The following is a 14,859-nucleotide window of genomic DNA, read 5'->3' on the forward strand; positions in this document are numbered from 1 at the left end:
TTAACAAATGATTGGTGTGATGAGTGTAGGAGAGTTATAGTGAACTGGACATAGCAGCCAGAGTTGGGTAGCAAAATGCATACCTCACTAGACTATTATAATACAAACGTGGAGCTTGCAGGGAGATGCAATAGTTTTGTGAAAGCCATGTCATATGAGTTGAAGCCATGGCCTTCGATCCAATCCTCTCCTCTTGTTCCACAAATGGAGGCATTCAGGTTTAAACAAAAAAGAAACTTGCACAAACTTTCACCTCCGTCCTCTTATATTCCTCCAACAAGTTTTCTAGATCCTTGTTGGATTTGATCAAAACTAGGGTGTTAGAATCCTTGGTCAACAATTGGAACTTTTAGGTGATGCTTGAACCAAGGATCTCAGTCATTTTTGTTACAAGATCTACAAAAGAAAATGGATCAGCCTAAAACATCACAGAGAAACCATAGGTTGTAAAGCTCACATAAATTCATACAAATTTCACTCATCCAAACCTGCAAAGTTAATGCTTTGATCAAATACTTTGGTCTCCCCTCTGATGTGCCAGAGCTTCCCATCAACGAGACAAGGAAGAGTCTACCTGCCATAGCTATAGACAAATGATCTCCATCAAAGAGAGTGGTAGATGAGGAAATGAAATATTTGCCCAACTACTAAAATGAAATTTGTTGTAGAGCTGAATAATACTCTTCACTTATCATTTCTCAGAGGTAGTGGCCATGAATAAACTTAATCTAGTACAACATTCACTCTCCTTCTCTACTCTCATTAAATATTAATGAAAATTGAAATATTAATGAAAATCGCAAAGCACGGCGGTTATTGTTTGCAGAAAATGACTATTTAATATTTGTGCATTTTTATCAGTTTTTTGTGGTAAATAGATTTAAAAAGAATTATTAACTATTTGACTCTTAAATGAATGTCAATTTTTTTAAAATTGTCAAAATGTTTACAACGATGAATTCTACCATTGTAGAAGTCTCTCATTCATTAGATTAGAATACTTTTTAAATTAAATTAATTTTGATATTTAATATTTTTTGAGAATTTTTTTGGCTCAATCTCAAAGAAAGAATACTTTGAGATAAAATTTTATGGAGAAATATGGAAGAAAAACATCCTTTTTAAACTACTTTTAACAAGTGATGGAACTAGATTATTTTCAAAGAATGCTTTAGGATAAGGCTTTATATAGAAATATATAGAACATCATATTCATAAATGTTTAAATAAGCATTAAAAATTATAGTGAACAATAATAAAAAGAAATTGACATTTTTGATTAACAACAATCTTGTTCTTTTTATTTTTTTATACACCTTTTACTTTTATTTTCCATAGCAGCCTTATCCTCAAAATTTAATAATAACATAATTTGATATTACCTTGTTATACTATTTTAACAATATAGTACAATTTGTAATTATCTCTTAACACTAGTATGCTGCAGAACAATATGGTATTTATCTGTTAATCCAATTATATCCCAATAAAATGAAAGGAGACAATATCTCAATCATGACAAGCTTAATTCTCCTCCACTTAGTATCGCCACAAAATATGAATTTTCCAGTCATCAAATTCATTGAAAGTGTGACCAAACTATCTCCACTTCGAAAAATCAGCTGTAGAATTAACCTCAAAGAATATCAGTATAATTAATTATTTTCCTTCAATCTGCCATATACCTCATCATTTCCTAAAGTTAAAGTTAGCATTCTAGGACAAACTTGTTTACCATCATGGGTAAACTAGTTTTGATACATGCTACAGAATTAATGGAAGAACATAACACAAAAGTAAACGTAACACAATGCTTCAACAAACCAGATTTATCAGCACAATGATTAGCATGCTGTACAAAGGGGCAATGTTGAATGTATAGGGTTCTGCCCAAAGTAAGGATAGGCAGTCACATTGAATCCGCTCTTTGTATGTTTAGATATTCTTATTTGTGAAATTGCAGCACACAGAACATCTACAAGATCTACATTTGTTTCTTGCATTTCAAAATCTCTCTCTGAAAGTGATAACAAAGCATGATCAACTGCATCAACAAGTGAAGATTGTAGATTCCTGCATATGCAATTCTTTTCTAGGCTTGAATTATCTGTCTCAAGCTTTCTCTCTGCCTTGTATGGAGACATCAACTTTGAATCCATAAAGAGCTCCATATCAGATTTTGTATAATACAAAATCCACGAATGGTCTGTAAAAGGAGACAATTGTATAGGAAAACTGTACAACAAATTGTTCAAATTTATAGTATAAATTGTGAACCTATATAAATAAACATAAATTGTGAACCTATATAAATAAACATACTCAAAACTTCATCCGGAGAGAGTCTCTTGTCAACATCCCTTGACAGCATCCTTGACAGCAAATCCTTGGCCGGTTTAGAAATGGACTTCCACTTTTCAGTGTGGAAATCCAACCACACATTTTTTATTTCCTCAAAAATTTCCTCTATAGAAGCCCCAGAAAATGGTAAGCTACCAATTAAGAGTCCATGGAGGAGGACTCCAGCAGCCCATACATCCACTTTTTCAGTATATTTCCCCACTAAAACTTCAGGGGCAACATACGCTAGACTGCCCACCAATCCTGATAAACTTTGCCCTGTTTTCAAAATAAAGAAGATGTCAATAATCTTGCTAATTAACTTATTTCAATAAACACACAATCTGAATCCAGAAGAAGAAGAAAAATTACTACAATGAATTGTGGAAACACATTATTATTTCAAAGAGTTCGGATTTCATGAAAAGATAAGACCTGGAATTTATGAAATTGAAACAAAAAGAGTTGGAATTTATGAAATTTTGAATCCCATACCATTTGAAACAATTGGAACTTTTAGGTGATGCTTGAACCAAGGATCTTAGTCATTTTTGTTACAAGATCTGCGAAAGAAAATGGATCAGCCTAAAACATCACAGAGAAACCATAGGTTGTAAAGCTCACATAAATTCATACAAATTTCACTCATCCAAACCTGCAAAGTTAATGCTTTGATCAAATACTTTGGTCTCCCCTCTAATGTGCCAGAGCTTCCCATCAATGAGACAAGGAAGAGTCTACCTGTCATAGCTGTAGACAAATGATCTCCATCAAAGAGAGTGGTAGATGAGGAAATGAAATATTCACCCAACTACTAAAATGAAATTTGTTGTAGAGTTGAATAATACTCTTCACTTATCATTTTTCAGTGGTAGTGGCCATGAATAAACTTAATCTAGTACAACATTCACTCTCCTTCTCTACTCTCATTAAATATTAATGAAAATTGAAATATTAATGAAAATCGCAAAATGCGGTAGTTATTGTTTGCAGAAAATGACTCTTTAATATTTGTGCATTATTATCAGTTTTTTGTGGTGAATAGATTTAAAAAGAATTATTAACTATTTGACTCTTAAATGAACGTCAATTTTTTTAAAATTGTCAAAATTTTTACAACCATGAATGCTTCCATTGTAGAAGTCTCTCATTCATTAGATTAGAATACTTTTTAAATTAAATTAATTTTGATATTTAATATTTTTTGAGAATTTTTTTGGCTCAATCTCAAAGAAAGAATACTTTGAGATAAAATTTTATGGAGAAATATGGAAGAAAAACATCCTTTTTAAACTACTTTTAACAAGTGATGGAACTAGATTATTTTCAAAGAATGCTTTAGGATAAGACTTTATATAGAAATATATAGAACATCATATTAATAAATGTTTAAATAAGCATTAAAAATTATAGTGAACAATAATAAAAAGAAATTGAAATTTCTGATTAACAGCAATCTTGTTCTCTTTATTTTTTTATACACCTTTTACTTTTATTTTTCATAGCAGCCTTATCCTCAAAATTTAATAATAACATAATTTGATATTACCTTGTTATACTTTTTTTACAATATAGTACAATTTGTTATTATCTCTTAACACTAGTATGTTGTAGAACAATATGGTATTTATCTGTTAATCCAATTATATCCCAATAAAATGAAAGGAGACAATATCTCAATCATGACAAGCTTAATTCTCCTCCACTCAGTATCGCCACAAAATATGAATTTTCCAATCATCAAATTCATTGAAAGTGTGACCAAACTGTCTCCACTTTGAAAAATCAGCTGTAGAATTAACCTCAAAGAATATCAGTATAATTAATTATTTTCCTTCAATCTACCATATACCTCATCATTTCCTAAAGTTAAAGTTAGCATTCTAGGACAAACTTGTTTACCATCATGGGTAAACTAGTTTTAATACATGCTACAAAAGTAATGGAAGAACATAACACAAAAGTAAACGTAACACAATGCTTCAACAAACCAGATTTCTTAGCACAATGATTAGCATGCTGTACACAGGGGCAATGTTGAATGTATAGGGTTCTGCCCAAAGTAAGGATAGGCAGTCACATTGAATCTGCTCTTTGTATGTTTAGATATTCTTATTTGTGAAATTGCAGCACACAGAACATCTACAAGATCTACATTTGTTTCTTGCATTTCAAAATCTCTCTCTGAAACTGATAACAGAGCATGATCAACTGCATCAACAAGTGAAGACTGTAGATTCCTACATATGCAATTCTTTTCTGGGCTTGAATTATCTGTCTCAAGCTTTCTCTCTGCCTTGTATGGAGACATCAACTTTGAATCCATAAAGAGCTCCATATCAGATTTTGTATAATACAAAATCCATGGATGGTCTGTAAAAGGAGACAATTGTATAAGAAAACTGTACAACAAATTGTTCAAATTTATAGTATAAACTGTGAACCTATATAAATAAACATACTCAAAACTTCATCTGGAGAGAGTCTCTTGTCAACATCCCTTGACAGCATCCTTGACAGCAAATCCTTGGCTGGTTTAGAAATGGACTTCCACTTTTCAGTGTGGAAATCCAACCACACATTTTTTATTTCCTCAAAAATTGCCTCTATAGAAGCCCCAGAAAATGGTAAGCTACCAATTAAGAGTCCATGGAGGAGGACTCCAGCAGCCCATACATCCACCTTTTCAGTATATTTCCCCGCTAAAACTTCAGGGGCAACATACGCTGGACTGCCCACCAATCCTGATAAACTTTGCCCTGTTTTCAAAATAAACAAGATGTCAATAATCTTGCTAATTAACTTATTTCAATGAACACACAATATGAATCTAGAAGAAGAAAAAAAATTACTACAATGAATTGTGGAAACACATGATTATTTAAAAGAGTTCGGATTTCATGAAAAGATAAGACCTGGAATTTATGAAATTGAAACAAAAAGAGCTGGAATTTATGAAATTTTGAATCCCATACCATTTGAAACATGTAGAGATAGGCCAAAATCAGCTAGCTTCAACTGTCCATCATCGGTGAAAAGAATATTCTCAGGTTTTATATCCCTGTGAATAACTCCCATCTCATGACAATGCTGAATGATGCTAACCAACTGTTTGATTAGCTCTGCAGCTTCCCTCTCCGAAAAATGTCTTTTTTTCATGCAATCAACCAATCGCCCCCCAGAGCAAATCTCCATTACAAGATGCAAACAATTTTCATCTTCGTACACTGAATGGAGTGTTACAATGTTAGGGTGTCCAGATAAGTGTTGCATGATTTCCACTTCCTTGTGTGCATTTTGTGCACAACTTTTGGGCAGAGTCTTACATGCCACGTCTTCTCCTGTGACCCTGTTCTTGCACAAGGTTACCACTCCGTATTTCCCTCTGCCCAAAATTGGGCCCATGATATAGTCAGATTCTATTTTGCGGTCTCTAATGATTTGTGTGGTTTCCTCTATGCAACCACATTTTCTCTTAATGCCTCTTGGAGTTGTATCAGTCAAGCAGATCCCCCTTCTTGGAGTATAAAGAGTTGCAACTGGTGCTGGATGATTGTGAGAAAAGCTCAATTGTTCTAGTGAAGATGGAGAGGCGGAGGATGAGGTTGATGCACCATCATCACATGAGCAGATCACCTGCTGTGATTCAATCCTATGTAGATCTGTGTTGTTCATCCTCCTCTTCTTTACAGGAGTCATGCTTACCTTACAATTCCTGTCAGAAAGTCACAAAGAATGATGAGTTTCAATCTTGTATAGAGTATTAATTCGAAGCTAGTATGGATATCATTTGGCATGCTTCAATCCGCTCAAAAACATCCCCTTCAAATCCGCGCAGGACAGCGTCTTTCTTGATCTAAACAGACTAAGAATTCTTGAGAAACGGTTCAAAACCAAAACTCAAATCCCCGAATTTCTTGCTTTCATACGAAAGATCAAGGAAAATACTATTTAAAAAGCGCATAAACCAAAATAAATATCTAATTAAACGAAAGAAAGCGATTAACCTGTGTTTCAGCTTCAATCTGCTATGGAGATAATTAGGAGAGAAAACAAAACACTTCAACCCTCGCTTTCTCTTGTATTTCAAAATTCTCTGCAATTACAATACCAAATGAAGCTAACAATCGTTTCGCAATCCCTCAATTATTAGCGCAGTGAAAACTCAAGAGAATTCGCATGCAATTGTTGAACTTCTGTTACGGGGAAAGTTTTGTTGAACTTCTGTTCCTTTTGGAAAGATTCGTTACTTTTGGAAGAATTTCTAGAGGCGGGAGAAAGAAAGCTTCAAAATGGATGTTTACTTGTCAAGCCGTTTAATATGATGCCTTTTTAAAACACGTTGATGTTTTATGATGCAATTACAACGCCTAATTCAACTGCCACGTCCTCAGCTCATTGGCGTTGGCTGCCCGCGCCCTTCAATAATGGTGTTTACAAACAGCACTTAATGAATATTTCATTTGAAAAATAAATAATTCAATAATAAAAATCAAAATGAAGTGAAAGGTAGGATGAAGTCGTTTTTTAACACCCTAATGGAAATTTTCACATTCAAAACTATCACAAAACACACGTCAGACGGCAGATTGCCACGAATATTTGGAATGCACAGCTCATCACGAGCTGAGATAGGAGTAATTATTTTAGATAACAGTGATTATTTAGCCTTTCAAATTATGAAGTAATTATAGAAGAGTAAATTAATGGGAGAATCATTAATATTCTACAGCTTTTTTGTTTCGTTACCATTTGAGGACGACATGAAAACATTAATTTTTATTATTTTTAAAGTTTTGATAGTTCTTATATTTTAATATAATATATAAATAAATAATTTTATAATTTATAACAAGATAATTTTAACAATATTATTATGAAAAATATAAAATGAAATAAGTTGTATAGCAATTATAAGCATTAAGTTGTACTTTACATGTTACTAATGTTTATATTTCTAAGATTAGTATTTTTAAATGCTATTTCTAAAATTTAGATGCACTCTTTCCAACAAAACGCTTTCTAATAGCTACTTCTTTTTACTTTCCATTTCAAATTATTCTAAAAAGAAATTGAGTTTCAAGTTCTAAACAGTTTATTTATTTATTTTTATTGGAAGAAGAATTAAGTCCCAACATTGGTGTCACAATATTTTATATAAAAAATACAATTGAAATCTTAAGACATGTTTGTATAAGTGTTGTATTAATCTCTAACCCTAATACAATTACGACACTCTCTTATAACCATAATGCCATAGTTAGGTTTAGAGTTTTGGCTACAATCTTATTTAGGAGTAGAGTTTATTGTTTGGGTTATGATAGGGTTAGAGTTAGGGTTGGGATTAGGCTTGATAATAAGGTTTAGGGTTAGGGTTACAATTATGGTTATGTAAGGGGTTACATATTGGCTAGTATTATGGTAAGAGCTATGATTTTGATTAGGATTAGGGTTAATGTCAAGATTGGGAATATAGTTTATTTTATGGTTAAAAGTTACAATTTTTATTTTGATTAGGGTTGGGATAATGGTTTAGGTCACGCTGAGGGTTAGCGTTGTGTTTACAATTTGGGTTATTGTTCACTATTTTAGCCCACATTTAGCCCAAAAGTGATATCTGATCTGAGAAATCTTTAGTGGTTTGGATTCATTGTAAAGGGATAACATGATTTTTTGAGTTGGCTCTTGTGGATCCACGATTAGCAGAGTTATGTCAATGTTGATTCGTCCATGTGTGTCATCTCAGCTTCTGTTGATCTGCTGGTGACAGAGTTTTTTTGTCCATGATTGGTCCATGTACTTCCATGTTAGTAGTTGGCTAGGTCCAGGGTTTTATACGCATGCAAATGAGATCAACGGTTGTCATGTCTTTGTGTTTAGCTCAGTGGAGTTTCAAAAAAACATGAGATGTTGCCACACATCTTCATTCTAGCATTTCTTCATGTTGTAGTGCTTCTTCAATGCACACGCACAAATCAACAACGAAGATTCAACGAAAGATTAAAAGATTGTGGTCAGTTTTGTCAAACATCAAAATACATTGATGACTCCCATGTCGTGTGATATCTGCTCATCGTCATAAGAACACAAGATGCTACCACGCATCTTCATTCTGACATTTCTTCATGCTAAAGTGCTTCTTCAATGTTCCATAATCAAAATTGCACCACATGGCAGAGAGTCCCACTTCCCGCATTATATTTGTCATATTTTTGGGTCTACGCAGGTGGTTGAGTTAGTTTGTTGTCCAACATCATGGTGCCACATGTCTCCATTCCAATGTTTCTCCATACTGCAATGTTTTTGTGAGTTTCCATAGCCTAGAATTGCACTATGTGGTGGAAGTCCCACCTTTCATGTTATTCGCTTCCTTGTTTGCTGAGATTTCTAAATCTGATGACTCTCATGTTTTCACATCTCTACCTCGGCCTCTTGTGATGCCACAATCATTGAATCTAGTGCATCTTGGAGATTTCCCACAACATCTTAGCTATCCATTTAGAAGGAAGGATCTTGATTGACAACTATGACTTAATCCTTCGTTGGGAGGAGTTTCTTAGTTGCATCTGGGTTTTTCATCTCAAGGGGAAATTTGCATCAATGGTGGTGACTTAATCTCTTGTTGGGGAGATTCTTGTAGCATCCAAGCCATTTATTTTGAAAGGAAGATCTTCATTGACGACCACTATTTATTTTTCAGGAAATCAGATCCCCCCCCATGCAGTCAAGCTTGCATTTTGTGGGTAGATAACACATTGTGTTATCCCTCCCCATAGTTTTTTCTACCAGCAACATGAATCAACTTCTTATGACCATGGCATGCTACTAAGGCTTGTTCTTTATTGCAAAGCAACTTCTTGGGCCTTGTTAGCATGATGCTAATGCCCTTTGTACTTCTTTAATGCATGTAATTCAAATCTTTGGTGATTTGATCTCTTTTATGACTGAGTGCATTTGTTTTGTTCTTCCTACCACTTCAAGCAATAGATTGCACTTCATAATCAGATTTCACTCCGACTCTTTAGTTATTGCTTCCTCTGCAACTCAACTCCACCTTGGTTGGGGTTTCAACTCCATAGTCAAATCAAAGTTATGCTTGAACTCTTTAAAATGCAGTTGTAAATATGTTTTTTGGGTTCTTCTCTATTGTATTTTTGTAGTAGCATTATGCTTTGCAATTGTATTCCTTTTGCCTTCCATTAATGAAATTTTTGCTTTTACCTCTTCTTGCCAATCATGATTTGTGCATGTATTTTGCCTTGTTTTGAATATTTTTTTCCTACTTCTTAGAGTTATATGTTGTGTTTAATCTATTGAAAATTGTTGTATTGTGAAAATATCCTTCCTTTCAGCATTTAATCAATTCCAAACTTGCATGTGAATTCTTAGGAAATAGAATAAAATTGAGATCTGTGTATTTTGGGTTTTCATTAATATTTTGTTCAGTCATAGGAAGAGTTGCAACCATAGTTCTATCTTGGTGCATAACCCCCCTTTCCCTTTCTGCATTTTTAATTTCTACATTCCTTCTTCCTTTTCCCTCAAAGCTATAGTTTAGGTGCACCTTGATAGTAAGGAAGCTAACCTTCTTTAGAGTTTCAGCCTCATAGTGTAAGTCCCACACTTGGAGGTCGTTTGCATGTTACATGATGTAGCCAAAATCCAAGGGTACCCATGCTAGAGGTAATCTGGATCCCTGCAAATAATCACACAATAGACACACAACAACAAGATAAACAAATGCAAGATCCGATACCCAATGCATCTCTCTATTCATAAAACAACTTTTTACAGGCAATATGCTCAACTGTAAGGCCTTTTGGGTTAGGGCCAAATACAATAACAATTACAAAATAATTATGCTAGATCCCTCAAGATCCAAATCCACACTAATCCTAGCTAGTCCAGATCCACACCCTAGTAGAAAACCTCAAGGAAATCTCAAATTGTGCTCACAAGCCCACTAAGAAATCTCCTAGCTACTAGCCCTTCAATGTTCTCTCCTACACTTCATCCTCTTCTCCAAGCTCGATGATCTACAATCTCATTTCTTAAGACTCCACAAAGCACCCCTACTTATATCCAGCTAAGCCACAGGTTGACCTAGCCATTACAAATTAAAATAAACCCTTACATTAAATGTCCATGCAAGCCACAAGTCGACTGCAACACAAATTAAACACCCATACATAAATTAAATGCCAAAAGTTGGCTCACTGATCGGGAACCACAGGAACCAAGACCAAATCGAGTGTTAAAGAAAACCATGCTGAGTGCTAGCATTCTACTAGATATAATTGAGTTCCTTCACTAACTGAGCACAAGCATGTGCTGAGTCTTTAGAAGCAACCAAGTCCCATCATTGATCAAGCTATTCAGGCAACATTGTCGAGTTCCCAGTGCAAACCGAGCTCCTAGTATCTATTGAGTTCCCCAAGCATCATTGAACATCTTCATTAATCGAGTCACTCGGTTAACCCAACAAATAAACCAACTCAGTATCAACTGATTCACACTTCATTCAAGATCAAACCATACCAACATGTAGGTTTTCTAGCCAAACAAGGATGTTCCTGCATTAGACACCCCAGGTTTGAAAAGATGTTCTCAGTAGCTAGAAGAACATCTTCTTGGATTCAAAACATAGTACTCAAATTGGTTCTTCACATACATGTCCTCCTGTTGCACCCACTTTTCTTCTTCTATTTGATTAATATAGTGGAAATTTGTGGTGTTCAAGCCTAGATCTAAGCCCCCTATGTGGAATGAGTTTTCATCAGATTTTTCATTCTCCCCTTCCCTACATTTCAAAGTTGGGTGATTCTCCTTTTCGAAGTTGGGATTTTGTGGGTGGCTTAGCACCTAATCTGATGGAAATTCACATTGCTCATGCAAATATCATTTTTCAAAGTTATTCTACTTATGATTTTTTGTTTACTCAATGAAAACAGAAGCCTGCAGAAATCCAAATTTTGTCTTCTCCTCGACAGTTTTTCAACCCATGAAGACGATTTTCCACAAAGAATTTTACATGATGCATACGGGTCAAAATAAGGCCGTAGTGAAGTAATTTATGATAATTTCCATTTCCCTTAATGATTATCTACCTCAAGGAATATCCAAGATTCATCATGGCTCCAATAGTCATTCTAGGTGGAAAACTCAAAATCAACTTCTCCTCGACGGGTTTTCTACCCATGAAGTCAATTTTTCACGAAAGGAAATTCCAAAGGAAAGTAAAAAAGAGTAGGCCCCTAATGGATTTTCACACTAACTTTAGACTTTCCTGAACCCAAAGGTAACCATAAACAAAAGGTGAAGTAAGATGGAAGCCTGGGCGGAGAAATGGAATTGTCTTCTCCTCAACGGGTTTTCAACCCATGAGGACAATTTCCCAAATTTTAAAGAAAATTCAACTTAGAAGTAGATTGGACCTACGAAATGTGTGCAAAAATTCCAAAGATGACAATAGGAGTATCTTAACTATGGTGGGAAAAAGTTACTAAAGAAAAATTTGACTCAGTGGGTTTTCTCTTCTAGAGTATTCTATTTGTGACTTTCTAAACTTAATGGGAAATAGGAAAATAAGTGTGAAAGGATATAAAATTATCATTGAGCCAACAGAAAGGTGAAAAGACACTAAGATATCTTTCAAAACCACACATTTAATACTTCAACAAACCTCTCCTTCAATTCATTTTTGTGGTGTGGATTCTAAAAATTAACAGATGAACTGAATCTCCTACATAAATGGAGGCACGGATAGTGCAAAATTACTGCTCTTTCTTGAACAGTTATTTTGTTAGTTTGCACAACCTTTTTCGAAAAGATAATATCTGTGTATTTGTTATCCTTTTCTTTTTGGATTTTGAAATTCATTCTCAAATAGAATGACAACTAAATTCATAGGTTTCGACGGGTTGATTGGAATTAAGTCTTCACTATAGAATTTCATGGACACTTCTCTTCACTTCTTTGACATGCAAGATTTTCAGAGGAGAGTGAGATCAAAGCCAATCCATCCCATTATTGAGAAGCTCCAAGGATGCATGCTATTTGAGGCAACTAGCTTTCTAGTTGTAGTCCAAGCTATTGAACTAATTTATGAATGTATAAACCATTATAATCTAGATACCAGGTAGATTGTATTGCTAGATAACACAATATTGTTTTCTATTGATAGGAAAATGGTGGTAAATTGCCTCTGAGTTCCTAAGCAAGAGGAATTCTCATATTTAACATTTGGAGGTGCCATTTCTAAATTCTTTGTGAAGAAGATGATTTGGAGAAAGGAGATCATGCGATCATTGTTCCAAAAGCCACAGAGCACCAAGAGTAAGTTCCTAAAACTCTATATAGAAATAATCTCAAACTTGAGATTGTTCACATCATGATCCTCTTGCACAGATTGAAAGGTGAGGTAGAACCTTTAAATTTTGTTGAGCAATATTTCTTCTTGGTGTAAGTTATTTGTTCTGATACCCAATATATTTATTGGGCTTATGAGTTAAGCGAGAATCTGTCCAATGCTCTTTGTGCCAAAATATTCTATAACACATTCTGTATGTCTTCTTTCTTAACTTACATGTTAGCTTCTCTGCAATTATGGCTAGGCCTCCCAAGGGTGGAAAATTTTCTTGATGATGTGAAATATTATGAGTTCTACACATGTTTACTATTGGAAAATAGTTATGCGCAGTATGTGAGAGTTAATGATGCATTTACCATGAGAATTTGTAGGAAGCTAGAGGACTTCTTAGAAAGGAGATTCAACCCTGAAGCTATGACAACTATTAGTTAGTTTGGGAGCTTTTTCATCCAATTCTCATCCTTTTCATATTTGCATCTTGCAGCTTTTGATGGATTCCCCTTGAAGCTATTGAGATATCCAAGTGATATGATTGTGTTGATCAAGATTGTGAGGCAAGCGATTCAAGTGAATGTACTGAGTGGGAGTTCAAAGAAGAAAGGTTATAAGTTCCCTATGAAGGTGGGAGACTTTAGTTGTGAGTTTCAATTGGATGTAAAGAACATGCTAAAAGTGTTCAAGATGAAATACAAGTTGGAGATGTATGAGGTCTTCAGACCTATGTTTGATCCAAACGGGTATGCAAGAGATGTTCTTCAGATTGGAAGTGTGATTAAACATATCACCACCATAGAAGACTACTGGGCCGATTGTATGTTGATATCTGATTGAAAATATCATTTGAGTAGAAAGATTTTTGAAGAAGACTACGTGTTTCATTCATTATTTTGTCACTGATGTCAAACTTGCTACATGTTGGTAAGAAAATTGCTTATATGTTTCAAGTACTATCACTTAGTTTATTGATGAGGAGGATTTGATCAACAAGATGTAACAAAAGTACGTAGAGGAAAGGTTGAGTTGTGATTATGTATTAAAGTGCAAGAATTAGTTAAGATAGTGATAACATAATGTATTGATGATCTACTTGAGGTTACAAAATGACAGATTACACTTAGAAAGTTCTAAAAAATAAAGTTAAGCAAAATTCATTTGCCAAGCTTGACCAAGTTGATAGTAGGTGCCAAGCAAAGTTGATGCAAGTCAAGCAAAAAGAAAGCAAATTCTAGTGGATGCCAAGCAAGTTAGTAGATGCCAAGTAATTTTTAGTTGATGCCAAGTGCCAGTAAAAGCTGACAAGTTTATTTTCTTGGAACTTGTGAATTAGGAGGAAGATAAGATTGATGAGCCAGTGGCACAAAATCTTACATAAACAGTTTTGGAGGAAAATTCAAATGGATTCTAAGAGAAGTTTCTAGAAAAGACAAGATATGGGATTGATACATTATATCATACCTAATCCATCAAAAACACTAATTTTGGTGATGGATAATGAGAAGGAAAAGTGTTCTAATTTCCTATATGTAGGAATTTCTAGTCATGAAGCAAAAATTAGAGAGTTTTGATGCAAAAATTTGATAAGGAGAAGGAAAGGGGTTTTGCTTCATCAAGTGACCCAAGTGAAGAAGTCTACAATGACATACTGAGAAAGAAGGCTTAAAGAGGATGAATGCTTGAAGGGTGAACAGGGTGCCAAAGCTACAAAGATTGAAAGCCAAGTAGAGTTGAAGACTAAATAGTGATCTATAATCTACAAGTAAGGTTGTATGTTGTATCAGATCAAAGCTTTATTATTACTTTCTAACAATTGTATTAGCCTAGGTTAAATCCTTTGGAGTAAGGTTGACTTAAGAGTCATTGGAAAATCCTTTACCATGGTGGCATTCCAAGTGAATGGCCTAAAGTCCTCTAACAAGGCTCACTTTTGACAAGCTGACTAAAATCCCTTAACTGGGTCACATTTAACAGTGTGTATTGTAACCTATAACGGGGTATCACTTTAGAAGAGTGAAAAAGGAGTAGCATGTTACTGGTGTTTTTTTCCAAATTGGGTTTCCATGTTAAATCATTGTGTCAAATGTGCTAATGGATATGTTGTGTTTCATGCTTTACATTTTTGCAAGTTGATTTGATAGTAGCATATCAGTTTT

General features: G+C 34.4%; 1 protein-coding gene and 1 pseudogene across 1 annotated transcript; both read right to left on the reverse strand.

Moving 5' to 3' along the window:
* Positions 1-1,844: 1,844 nt before the first annotated feature.
* Positions 1,845-3,088, reverse strand: LOC149528372 (serine/threonine-protein kinase PEPKR2 pseudogene; annotated as a pseudogene).
* A 1,263-nt stretch (positions 3,089-4,351) lies between these two features.
* On the reverse strand, positions 4,352-6,039 carry LOC149528373 (serine/threonine-protein kinase PEPKR2-like). The gene is made up of 3 exons (XM_089810720.1): positions 5,316-6,039; positions 4,803-5,099; positions 4,352-4,713 (listed from the first exon to the last, which is right to left on the reverse strand). The coding sequence occupies exons 1-3, from the start codon at positions 6,037-6,039 to the stop codon at positions 4,352-4,354; spliced, it is 1,383 nt and encodes a 460-aa protein (XP_089666846.1).
* Between the last annotated feature and the right edge of the window lie 8,820 nt (positions 6,040-14,859).

This window comes from Cupressus sempervirens, chromosome 11 (genome assembly GCF_028749045.1).
Source record: "Cupressus sempervirens isolate cs-2001-9-10 chromosome 11, ASM2874904v1, whole genome shotgun sequence".
Lineage (NCBI taxonomy): Eukaryota > Viridiplantae > Streptophyta > Pinopsida > Cupressales > Cupressaceae > Cupressus > Cupressus sempervirens.